Source organism: Dermacentor albipictus, chromosome 2 (genome assembly GCF_038994185.2).
Source record: "Dermacentor albipictus isolate Rhodes 1998 colony chromosome 2, USDA_Dalb.pri_finalv2, whole genome shotgun sequence".
Lineage (NCBI taxonomy): Eukaryota > Metazoa > Arthropoda > Arachnida > Ixodida > Ixodidae > Dermacentor > Dermacentor albipictus.
Genome location: NC_091822.1, coordinates 176,664,482 through 176,678,119, shown reverse-complemented (window position 1 = coordinate 176,678,119; position 13,638 = coordinate 176,664,482). Strand labels below are relative to the sequence as shown.

The 13,638-nt window shown below is 42.9% G+C and overlaps 1 protein-coding gene across 1 annotated transcript; it reads left to right on the top strand.

Annotated features, from left to right (window-relative positions):
• Positions 1-6,475: 6,475 nt before the first annotated feature.
• On the top strand, positions 6,476-12,485 carry LOC139055804 (uncharacterized). The gene is made up of 3 exons (XM_070533354.1): positions 6,476-7,523; positions 7,758-7,871; positions 12,391-12,485. Exons 1-3 carry the CDS (start codon positions 6,476-6,478, stop codon positions 12,483-12,485), a joined length of 1,257 nt encoding a protein of 418 aa, XP_070389455.1.
• Positions 12,486-13,638: the final 1,153 nt, after the last annotated feature.

The following is a 13,638-nucleotide window of genomic DNA, read 5'->3' as shown; positions in this document are numbered from 1 at the left end:
TTGCAGGCTAGACCACCTGTCCAGTCAGCTTGTTCGGCGAGTGGCTGGGTATGTAGTTGGCTGAAAATGCTGCCTGTGCACATAGTTGAGAGCAGAAGCAAGGCAGCAGTACATGCATTATAAATTATTAAGATATAAGGTTACATACTTGCAAATCACTGATCACCTTGGTTCAATTATTAATTACAGTTGGTACTACTGTGAACCTGAACGAATTTTGCAGCCAAGTCTGACAAATTTAAAAAATGTAAAAGGTGAAATCTTCAACATGCACTTACATTAGTCTATTTTTTTCTCCTCTCTGAGCAACGTGCTAGTGTGAGCCTTTCAACTATAATACTATTAGTGGTAGCTTATCACTGGTGTTGAGCAATTTTGTTTTTGGTGTGGAAGACTAAGCCTTTTTCTTTTGGTTGCATTGTGTATTGCAGTTTTTACCATGTCACCCAAGAAGTAGAGTAATTACTGTTTAAGAATAGACATACTGAGATGCATATATACATCGTTGAATGTAATTTCTGGTTGTGCAATAAAAATGCATCTTTTTCATAAAAGAATGGCTGTCCTCATTACTGTTTGATACAAGTGCTGGGTGGGGTGTTTCAGAGATCAAGTATCATTTACAGCAAGCACATATTTAACAACAGCACTGTAAAATGTAGCCCATACTGGACCTACTGTATACACATATACAACACATTGACATTTTTTATTTAATAATTTAAAGATTTCTTCATGATAGAAATTGCAGTTTCGGTGCCTTAACTCTCTTTGCACTATGTGTTGCACTTGATTAACTTGAAATGATCGGAACTGCTCACTTTTTAATTATTGGCATGAGATTGCTTCAAGACTTTTATTTCCGAGAATGATTATGTATTTATTTAAAATACCTTACAGGCCCAAAGGGCATTGAGTAAGGGGGGTTTAGTTATTACAATGAAAGTACAAGCAAACTAGTAACATCAAAATGTAATGCAACAAAGCAAATTGCAAAATACAAAACAAGGTTCCAATGCAAGTGAACAAAAATATGCAACACAACAAAATATTTATTTATTTATTTTATTTATTTACAATACTGCCAGTCTCTACTGAGACCATAGCAGGTTTGCAAAAAAGCACTAAAAGAGCATTTGACTGCAAGTGAAGAAGAAAGTGCAACACATCACAAAATGAACAAATTATGGACTAATCGGACTAATCCATAATACAGCACTACTGCAAAAAATTCACCTCAAGCTTGTGACGGAAGTTATGTAGTATTGTGTTATTGGTCATGTAACCCCCCCTTACACAATGCTTCCTTGAAGAGTCTAAGGTACATTAAATAAATTACTTAACAAGAAAACATGCACTTTTTGTGACGGCAAGGGATTTATATATTTCAATCCACAGGCTTCTTTTACTAGTCAGCACTTAAGCTGTTTGGCATTATGGAGGCACCTAGGTCTTATTTCACTTGTTACCAAGCCAGAAACCTCTTACTCTTAGCGGTTTTATATCCGGTGGAAACAAAAGCTTCTCAAGGAGTGCAAACTGCACTGGAGTGCACAGATACGTCTGTGTTGTAACTTGGAAATGGATGCCAGACCATCTGGCTCTCTCAGGACATCAGGTAGTATACATATACTGCAACACTGCAGTAACACATACAGATACCATGTGTTTCAGTCAAGTAAATGTAAAAAAAAAGAGTTGTATATATTTGTGCATTTATTCCAGTAATCCATTATTTGCTGTGGTGGACATCAGGTGCATATATTGAAATTGCTTATGAACATGCAAACAGCTTGCTCATTAGATTTTTACCTATTACTTTTAGAGGCCATGTAGTAATGAAAGTCAAAGCTAGCCAGTCGGGAAAGTATTTCTTAGTAAGTACGTCAATTGGCAGCACCTTCAAGAAATGTGCACTAGAATTAAACGTTGCACGCAAAGCTTTCACACACTGACCAAACATAGTTAGGCGCGTAGAATAGAGAGCAGGATGTCACTGCATCTGGAATATCTTTAAACTGGTGCCGCTTATGAAGCTTCTGTCAAATATTCTTCCTGCACGAGCTAGGTGCAGTTTGGCAATCACATGATTCCAAAGTAAAGACAAATTTGCATAAAATTTTGTTGACATGTTCATTTAGAATTTGAAGATGTACAGCTGTAATTTACTGAGACTAATATTACTTGAATCCCCTTATCTGAGAAAATATGCATTTATTATCCACATAAAATTGTTTTAACACGTGGTATTGTTAAGTAGTCTCTATTTGTTCCCGACAGTACATTTAGTACTATGCACCTTTCGTTATACTAATTTGGATGGATATCGCAGGAGTTTTGTTGAGTGCGATTCTAAAACTACCAGAAAGGTGCGCATAGCAAGCACCCAGATGTTACTAAATATTCTCTTCAAAGAAGAAAATATATTGGGTGCCTGACAAAACAGTGCCCAATACACACTTGAAGCCGTGTTAGACCTTTAACATTGGGCACTTGAGACTGCAGTTAATCGAAATGTTCTGTGTAATGTATGGTGCACAAACACATCGTGCAGGTGGTGCTTGTGGCTGAGAAGCCTGTGTGTTGAATGATGTGTGAATATCTTTACTGTTATTTGCCTTCTTTACCACTGTATGAAGAAGAGATGTAAAAAATAGACAGCGAGAAGAGTGCATGTACATGCGTGCCTAACCGTACACAAAATAAAGTTTATCCAAACAAAGTGCCACTACCAACTGAATTTTTTTCACAGTACAGGTTTTTATTTTTTTATAACACCCATCATGTGTGGCTAAGGCAGAACTGTTGCTTAGCATGAGACAGCGGGATTAAATTGCAGCCACAGTGGCTGCATTTTGATGGAGTCAAAATGCAAAAACATCCATCTGCTGCCTGCATTGTAATGAATGTTAAAAAAGAACTAAATCGTCAAAAGTAATTGGAAGCCATCCACTATGGCATGCCTCTTAATCATACGGTGGTTTTGCTTTAAACATCAGAATTTTTTTTATATATATAAAACTGGAGGTGCACATGGGTATTAATACGTTCCTTATACTACAGCATGCTGGAGAGCAATTCCCGTGTTGTACAATGAAAGTGATGTGTTGCTGACATACATTTCCCAATTTCTTGATATTAAATGCTATGAGGGCCTCTCCTGCCACTGACTCTCCGACCCTACTCATTGTCTTCAATATGAACTCTCCCAGTAGCTATAACAACTAAAGCAATGAGTTGCACTTTGCCAATAAGTAAAAGGAATGGGTGGAGCAGCAGGCCAGAGCCACACTATTGCAGGCACCTTTTTGTACAAAAGATAGCATGTCTTTCTCTGTGTGCTACAAGTAAATTATTGGCAGGGGAGAAACTCAAAACAGTGGGTCACTTCACTTGATCCCCCATATGGCACCTGTACAGCACTTTGAGTGGGAAATATGCACTTCACCACATGATAAGCAACGGAAGTTGGCTGCCAATAATAAAATCGCCTTCAGAACAACTCTGTGCTTGGTCACATCCACGCTCTGTATCCTGTTCTTTGAATGCATTCTCATGACAGTGTTTCGACGACCTGCAAAAAAAGAAAGCCTTGAAATGGGACAACCTTGCAGTAGACAATAGCAAAGTCCAGTGGAGCTGCTACAATGATTAACACAACAAACTTTTTTTTTCTACAAATTGTCAGTGTACACTGTAGGATCGGAGCTTCAGGAGGCCCATGAGGACTTATAAAAAAAATTCATTCAAGCAAGCAACACCTTGAAATTCCGCTCAAGTACTGCACCCTTTCCCATCTATGTGGCTGGAAATGCCACCGAGCACATCAGTGTGGTTAAGAGGCATACGAGGCTATTCAGTTGAAAATTTGAGCCTTTGCAATGTTGTGTGCTTTTTTAAAGGTTCAGCGTTTTCTCTTTTTTTTTGTAATTTGCACTTCCAGAAATGTAGCTACACGGCCTCCATTAAAACATCAAATAAAAGTAATGGTACGGCCTCTTCATACAAATGCGGTTCACTGTTTAATTGGCAGTGGAAAACGAGTACAATGTTTTTGTTCAACTGCAGCACTGCCCCTCATACATTGAGCATACTAATAACTTAATTTTTGGCTGCTGCTTGAGCATTTGCAATTACCACAAATGCGGATTCGCACCGAGTTTCGGAAAATTGCGCGGCTCACATAGGTTTCTCGCGTATATGATTTTGCACACGCGAATTCACCATGTGAAACGAGAATACAGGAGTGCAACAGGGTGACAAAAATGAATGACGAATAATGCAATATACATTGTCGCGTTTTAAATCGCAGAAAAGTATAGTCGCTAAAAGTTCATCGGGGATAGCTTCCATTGGTATGAAGCCACGTTTGATACTGTTCCAAAAAAAGAATAACATTTATGTTGGAACCTTGAAAAGGGGCGGCACGAGTGTCTACCAGTTTATTACAAAACAATACGTTCTACATGTGGAGCACTTGTACTTGATACAAGTGATCGCGTCGCTAAAGGCGTATGGGTTTTTCAATACACGCCGCCTAGGCTACTCCGAAATAAATGTTGCGTGCGTGCGTGCGCTAGGAGTAACACACGACGAAATTTTTCAGTATGGATAAGGGGATAAAGGGACGTGATAACGAGGTGTATATGGTGCGCGAAGCACTTCGATCTACAAAAGCTGGGATAATCGTGTGGTATATGGAGCGTTTCTCGCACCAGCCATATAATCGCTGCAATGAAGCGTCCTTCTTCACATCACTGCCTCTCTTCCAGGCGAAAGAGTAGCAAGGCACAGGCGCCACACATTACGCATATTAAACAAACTATCGCGTGACATGCAGAAAAACAACAACAAAAAGCTTACCTACACGCGCCCAAACTTTGCGAATGCAGGCAAAGCGGGCTTGGGCTGAGCAGAGTGCTGGGCGTGTGCGCCCCAGGCGTACCGCATCTCCCTAGTGCCTAGGGACGTACCTAGTGAGATCTAGGGCGCGTGCCGCGCCGCTTCGGTGAAAAAGTACCTAAAACGGTGGTTCGTGCGAGCACCGCATAGTGGCGCAGCGGTCGAGCGCTGGGCTTGGGCCTAAATAGAAACACGCAACCGGGACCACAGTTGAATTTCCGGATGTCGCCGGGATGGTCTCCCAGCGTATTGTGGGAAAACTCTTTAGTAGTACATTTCATAGAATAGAACGAAATTTGACGCTCGCGCAATCCCTTAACCGAGAGGAAGCATTTGCTCTGCGTTCTGACGTTGTGCGCTGCTTGCGTGCGTGGCGTAGTCTTCGCCTCAGTACAGGCCGCCATGCGGCAGAGACGTAGATCGAGGACCACACTTCAAATTGCGGCCGTCAGCGGCTTGGTCTCCCGGCGTAGATTAGGAAAATTTTTTAGTACCACCACAGTCCTTCAATTGAAGGACTGTGGTGGTAGATTTAATAAAATAGAGCGAAATCTTACGCATACGCAATCCTTTCTTTAAGAAGAGTGTGTTAGGAGGCTACTTGGTAAGACATTTTTTGTGTGTGTGTGTGTGTGTGTGTGTGTGTGAATTTGAACTGCGCTTGCGACGAGACACCGAAGTAGAAGACAGGACGAACGCAGACTTAACAACTGGTCTATTGAAATCGCACATAATGCTGCCTCTTCGAACCAGGCGCATGCCCAAGCCAGATCATAGCCGCGTGACTATGGAACACTCCCTCGCCAAGCCCTTATCTACAGTAAAAAATCAAGCTCTTCTTGAAAAGAAAGAGCTTTTCAAGAAGAAACTGAGAGAAGGGATTTGGGCATTGTTCTGAGGCGTAGCTTGTACCATGTGCTGTCAGTTTGTCTTTGTGTCATCGTAACAGCATTGCGGTGAACGTACAGTCCGATTCAATATTGAGGAAGGAGTGAGGATAGATCATGCTTAAGTTTCAGATTTGTTTCTTAATAAAACAAAACTAATATGGTAAATATCGCATTTGAAATTCAGTTTCAACAGAAATTTGAGCAATATCAAGGCTGACCTCATGACATGGTGAAGTTGAAGGTGAGGGAGTAAAATTAATGCTACATTAGCCTGTGTCCAAGGGCTTCAGAGTGATTATTTTTGTTTGCATCTCGCTCGCCAAAGTACTTGTCACTATCTAATGCTATTTTGTGCATTTATTACAGAATTTTATGAATGGAAAGCAGAAGAAGAGAGCAGCCAAAACTGCTGGTTCATTTTGCCCACGGGCCCCAAAAAGCTGGCCACTGGAGAGACAAGGATCCACTATTATTGTAATAGATCAGGCGAGGCAAGGAAAAAGGAAGGTCAGAGTGGCCGCCGGGAGAAAAGTCAGGGGAGCTGTAGGTCTGGTAAGATATGTCTTTCATTTATTACTGTCACAAAGGACAGCACTCGGAGTACGACACCTGAAGGCACCACCATAAAAGTCAGGTATCAAAGAAACCATTATGGTCATAAACAAGAAATTCAGCACTTGAGAATGAGTGAAAAGGAAAAGGCCAGCATAGCAGAGGACCTAGAACGGGGTGTGCCCATGAAAATCATCCTAAAACGAATAAGAACATCTGTGGCATCCAAGCTGAGGCCAGTGCACTTGGCAGAGCGGACAACCCTGCATAACATCAAACGGCAGTTTAACATTGCTGCTCCTGAACGTTGTCACACTAATGACGCTGTCAGTGTAGACACGTGGGTGCTTGCGATGAAAGAAAAAGGTGAAACACTTGTCCGCCTGTACAAGGCACAAGGTGCAGTGGACCCAAGTGGTACATTTTCTTCAGCAGACTTTGCTCTTGTTCTGATGACAGAGCCTCAGAAGGAGTTACTAGAAGAATTGGGCCCTGCAGGGACTGTATGTCTTGACTCCACACATGGAACTACAGGGTACCAGTTTGAGCTGACCACTCTTCTGGTGCTAGATAAAGTAGGATCAGGTGTACCTATAGCTTATTTCATCTGCAATCGGATGAACGAGCAAACTTTGACAGCATTCTTCAAATGTCTGGAGTCGGCCATAGCCAAAAAAGTGGCCGCTAAGACATTTATGTCTGATGATGCTTCGCAATTCTACAACGCATGGTGCATTGTCATGGGTGCTCCAAAACAGAAACTTCTCTGTGCCTGGCATGTGGATAAGAATTGGCGTAAGAAGATACTCGAGTGTGTAGAGAAACAGCTTAGGCCAGATGTCTACCATAGTGTGCGGCTACTGATAGAGTTTCTTGACGAAGAGGAATTTAAAAAGTATCTCAAAAAATTCCTTTCTAGTGAGGAAGAAAAACTGAGGGACTTCCTGAAGTACTTCAAAGACCACTATGCAGTTAGGCCACAAGAGTGGGCCTATTGCTTTAGGACTAGAGCACCTGTCAACACCAACATGCACCTTGAGAGCATGCACAGGACGTTAAAGCATACTATACTGGAGGGAAAACAAAATAAGCGTGTTGACAAACTAATTTCTGCCCTCATGGACCTGACTTATCATTTTTTAATGAAGAGGGCTATCCAGATGATAAAAGGGGCAAAGGGTCAGAAGCTGAGCACAATTCAGAAGAACCACAGGTCTGGCAGTGAAATGGCAGTTTGTGCCAGATTAAACGAAGATGGCACATGGACTGTGCCATCTCAGTCTATTAAAGGGCTCTCGTATAAAGTGTCGAAAGTGGGAGATGGTGCTTGCTGTCCTTTGAGCTGCAAGGAATGCGCAGTCTGTGTGCATACTTACATGTGCACTTGCTATGACCATCTCATGCGCTTTACAGTGTGCAAGCACATTCACTGTGTGGTCATCGCTAATCCAACTAGCAGCGACAAGGACCACGAGAGCTCACCCGAAGAAACATGTGAGGCAAGCCAGGCATTGCACATTGTGCAGAGTATAACAAAGCTGGAAGCAGCCAAAGCAGTGTCAAGCTCAGCACTCTTAAAAGCAAAAATGGACTCAGTCAGACAGGCAATATCAGATGGTGAAGTCTCTGAGGGTGTGGCTGAGAAGGCAAACAAGTTGTTTGAGCCAGTTTTCATGCTTGTTGAAAGTGACCGAAAAAGAAAGATGCCAGACCATCCAAATGAACCAGCAAACAAAAAAGTTGAGCACCAGTTAAGATTTCACTCTACAAGAAAACCTAGATTGTCACAGCCATCATCTAGCCTTTCAAGGCCCACTGAAGCTCAAAAGGAAGTCCTTAAACGACAGCTCACGAACAGCAGCATAGAAACTGAAGAAATAACCACTTCAGCAGGGCACGATTACTGCTAACAAGCCTCCAGTACAGTTAGGAAGAGAGAAGTGGTGCAGTACTATTGTGCTGTCATGCCTTATTGAAGCAGGTTGAGGTGTGCAGCCATATGTCACAGCTGGATGGTATGTGTGTTAGAGCACGAGAGATGCCTCCATGCTTGTTGTATGAGCTGCTGGTAAGTGTTCTGTGAAAATAGGTACAGACCCAGAAGTCATCTTTGTTATGTGGCTATGTGACAGCTGCTGGATGGTACGTGTGTTAGAGCACGAGAGGTGCCTCCAAGCTTGTCATATGAGCCGCTGGTAAGTATGTCTGTGCATAGATGTAAGGAAGTGCATTGGATGGCGTGTAGTGTTTCAGTGTGCTCCTACCTTCTCTTTCACTGTCTCCCCATTTCTTTTCTGCCTTTCAACTTTCTTCACTCTATGCACTATCTCATTCTCCTCTTCATCCTACATTGAGGGTGTAGGAGAGTGAGCTAAGCGTGCATAAAGGTTGCTGTGGAGACCTTAATTGCGGCACTGATGAAGGCGAATCTTTGTCGTAAGGTTCACTACAGCTACATTTATCCTCCAAACACTGTTTATCACTTCAAGCCTTCATATTCCTGTGAGCTTCTGTCTTGTTTAACAGTCGTAACAGTCATACTATTTCCTACTGTCAATAGCTAGCATACATTTAGCACTGCAAAGCGCTGTTTAGAAGCTGTGCGAGTTTCTGCTTCCCTTATGATAAATACTCCAGACATTCAGTTTATATTTTATGAAAATCTTTCAAACATTGCCAATGATGACCTCTGCCTTGACGACCATCATATGGGTTAATGTCGGCATGAGACTGAGGCTTTCCCACGAAAAGAACAGTTATGCTTTGCTCATATCATGTGACTGACAGTTTCTGCTGTAATTGTTGCAATTGTAGACTGCACTGTGAAGAGTCTGTTTCTGTAAATATGTGCTGGCCTGATTCCTCTTGTTCATGCGTTTCAGATATTTTGCTATGAGATGATGAGGTGTAACATAAAAACATGATGTAAGTTTCACAATGCTTTTAAGAAACCACTCAAAGCTTGGAGATGAAGCATTACATGCAACTTGAACCAAGTATCTGGACAAAGCGAGTGAAAGTTGCTTTGTCGTGAGCTACCGTGTCGGTGTTGCTATATGTGACCACCTTTAAATAAAAGATTGTTTCGAAGCTGTGGCTCGACTCTGTGTCTCCTCCCCCCCGGTAAGAAACAAAACTATTGGGATTTCCAATTCGTTTTGTAAACATAATTGACCAATATGAACAAAAAAAAAAGCTTGATGAGCCAAGATACAACTTTGCCATACCATGGAAACACTTGAAACTCCTTTTGAGAAGCTTACTCATGCACAAACAATTATTTTCAATCGTATACTCGCAATTTGCCGCGGCACCACGTCAAGTTTCAAGACAGATTTTTTTTTTTTGGTCTCCAAGAAGCTATATGCTTAATTCTATCCATTGCTTACTGCACCAAATTTGATTTTCTACAACAAATAAAATGATTAGTCGATTATTCATTAGTCTTTTGTATCTTTCATTTGGAATGGGGGGGGGGTGGCTGCACTGGTAGCGTTCTACGAATTTGCGCCGGGTGTTTGTGTGGGTAAGCTTAAGCGCAGAATTTTTTTGCGCGATAAGAAAACAATGCACTTCAGATATTTTAATTAATGCAGCGAGCTGTATGAAAGATCAGTCAAGGGGTTGGAGACGTCGTTATAGAGAATCCCAAGTATTTTTCTTTTGCGTGTGTGTATTTCGCGTTGATGCACAGTTTTCTTTATTTTGGCTACATTGCGCTTCCACGCGCTTGCCGACTCGATCGCAAGGGGACAGCCTGATCAACATCGATATCAGCAGCAATGGCGGATTTGCGCATGCAAAGTTTTCAATAGTTTTCGCCTTTAAAGTGATTATCTTGTTATTTTAACGTGTGGAGGTTCATTGTGCAACTGTTTTTTTCAAGTTTGGCATGTGTTTTAACACATGTGACCGTGTAGTCTTTTCTTCTTCAGCGGATATTTGTACAAGACCCCGTTCACGGACTATCAGGTAAGATGTGTACGTACATACGCTGCACGCAAGCGTAGTGCTTCACTAAGCTGCAGAGCAATACAGAGTTAAGCATGAACGGTACTCAAAATTCACAAGTTCTAAGTATTGCCAAGAACGAACATTCATTGGCGAAGTTCTCACAGACGTTGTAGAAGTCATGGGGCGCGGCAGTGCTGAACGTAGCGTCGCAAGTTAGCGGCTGGGCGCAATTAGATTTCTTAAATCGTGTTTTTTACTAGTAGCAACGTGTCACTGTTTCATATTATTGGCGGCGTCTCCAGGAAACCAAATCGGTAACGGGGACACCTGAGCTAGAACCCGGACTGGTCCATGGTTTGGGGCTCGCCGAGGTCTGCGCGTGCTAGTAGTATATCTATGATACCTGTAGGCTGTGTGTAAGTCGTACTTTACGAATTTTCTGACGCATTTTACGATCAGCTGTCCGCTTTTGCGGACGAAGCTGGAAGCAGGGTGTTCCGTGGGTTGGGGCAACATACCCTAACCTATGGACCGTCCTGCTTCCAGTTTTGATTCCCCCGATGCCCCTTGGGTACCCTAGAGACCTTGCGCATCTTCCTTGATTATAATCTAAGGTGCTCTCCTGAGGCCTCTGTTTGCCGGTTACATGCGCCTTCGTGGAGCAGTACTTGTAAAAAAATCGGATCTATCGTCGCAACGAAAAAAGCGCCCCGCGACTTCTACATCACCAGTCAGCTAGCCCATTGGTTTACCTATGTGTGACCTCAAACATCTGAAACTTAATGCCAGTTCAACAGGTTTGTTGGGAAGGGTGTCAGGTCGTTGCTTTGTGCTGAATCGGCCTTTTCTCAATTTTTAAGAATGTAATTTGAATGCACCTTACCAGTGCTGTGCTGCTTGCTACCAGTCCCTTGGACAGGGAAGACATGAGAATCCCTGTGCATACACATTAAATGCAGTGGTGTGACCGCTTCCTTTGGGAAGCTACCACGTTAGCGATATTGTGAGCGCAATACGTGACTTTCCTCCATCTTCCTCATCCGTACATAGTGTGTGTTGTTTCTTCCTTGCCATAGCTCTAGCTCGCTTACAATAAAACGGTTCCCTAGAAGTGTTGGAGGTGCTGGGGTTCTGCGTTCAAAGGACGTAAAAGGTAACAGTGTTTGTGCCTTTAATAACATGTTGCAGTCGATCATTTTGATACGTGTGGTGGTGTTCATGCGTTTGCACACTGCAAAGACATCCACAATGTAAGAGGTACGTGACTCTCGAATTATATACTCTCTCCGGGCTTTTCTTGCGACCTCAGCACAAGTAGTTGGAGCACTAAAAAACTGACAAAGCTGGTGCAAGAATGTTGCCCAGTCAGAAAGATCTGGCTCGTGTATCAAAGCCAATTGCTTTTTAGATTGTAGAGGCAGACGAGCACGCTGTGCAGTTCCTAAGAACTGTCACACACGCAGAACTGTCCCACCATTGCTGACTCTGTTGCACATTTATCAAACCGCTTGATTCTCACTGAGCTCAAGCTATGGGACGAAGACGCAGCACATGGTTTACAGTCATATATTGCACTTGCAATACATCTGTTATGCCAGTTTGCCGAAATAAGTGTGCACACTAGTGACAAGTTTACTATGCGTGCACGGGTATTTGCCTTTCCTGTCCTATGGGCTGTTGGCAAGCAACACAGTGCTGCACTCGTCAGGTACACCTCAGGTTTCAGTATGTTTACATTCGGTTGCATGAACATGGAGGGAGTGTGTGTGCTGTAATCAATACCACACAGATTTTGCTAATGTAGGCTTGAGTAGCTTTTCCATGCCTCCACTAAATAGTCGGAATACTTCCATGTATGATAGAATGATGAGAATTTTAACCTCCAGACATGCAGCAGTCTTGGCACCACTGCAAGGCAGAAGCAACCTCGTCACCGTGTTAACGCTCAAGTAAATCTGATTATTAAGGCATTTTATAAGCCCGCCAAACCACCTGCACCACCTGAATGATGTCACTTGTTGCACCTGGCTGTTCATTTCATTTGCTCACTTTGGCATCCTCTGCTCGCACATATTCGTTTCCAATAATTCAGGAAAATTGCAGGGCTGGTTCACAATCTTTCCAAAGCCTCAGGAGGGACAGGACCAGATGGTGGGTCTGGAGCAGCAGCGCACCAGGCAGGCATAAGTGTGACTGACATGAACCACACATATACCTCTCTGCTGTGTCTACGGAGTACCAGGTATGTTCCTTACATGCATGTTTACACTTGTGTATGTGAGCATGTCATGTACTTATAGCTATCCACCTCTCTGTAATATTGTCAATACTGTTTTCTTTATTTTACTATATGGCCTTGTAAAACTGAGAAAAGATAATGAAAAAAAGGAAAGAAACGCTGTCTTCCTGTTCACCAGTGAAAGTATTGTTGCATAGAAAGAGGCGCAGAGAAAAATATGTATATACATGTCGGACAGCCTGCACAAAGTTTTATCTCTGTCTCTTCAAACATAGCGTACCTGTCCGGGGTCAGTGGAATAGCTGTTCTGTAGCATTACCCCTAGCAGTGGAAGCACTGTCCCGGAGCTCTAAAGAGAGTCATCGGAAGCGCAGTGCTAAACCTTCAGCCTTAAAATGCGAAGGGCGTCACTGGACAGAACGAGAGATGACAAGGTGAGACTGACTGGGGCACTGTTGTGGTGATGGGTGCCACCTGGTTGAGCACACAATATGGTCCCCTGTCCTGAGAAAAGCTTTTCTGAGAGCCCCACACAGTGGAAAGGGGGCCAGAGAAGTACAAGCGCACCAGAAGAGAAATGAATGTCGTATTGTGAAGCATGGTACTGTCATTTCTGGTTGCTTCATGACGCAGTAATGATAGTCACAGCACAATATTTTGAATTTGTTCTGGCAACTCATGATATGCTAGTGAATGCTGCTCATTCTGATCATGTGGCCTGCATTTCAGTGCTTGGATATCTAAGGCCATGTTGCAAAATGCACAAGAGATTTATAATAGACTTGTATACACACAAAATGCAAGAACAGTTCTAATATCACTGAAAAGACAGAGCGTTCACAGCGTCGTTCAAGCTCAGTGTCGTTGAGCTTCACAAGAACTAGTCTTAACTGATCTCATGACTGGCCTGTATGGTCAACAATTTGTGTCGCGCCGCCAAAGCAACACCGAAAGGCTGGACGTTTTAAATACGCCGAACCACCCACAACTGTTGGAAAACGCCTAGGAGGCTCCAATAGCGAAGAGACCTTACCCTTTGTGCAGGCATTTTCCCCTTCTTACCCACGCCTTGCACGACACCTTGATGCCTGCGTAGTCTCC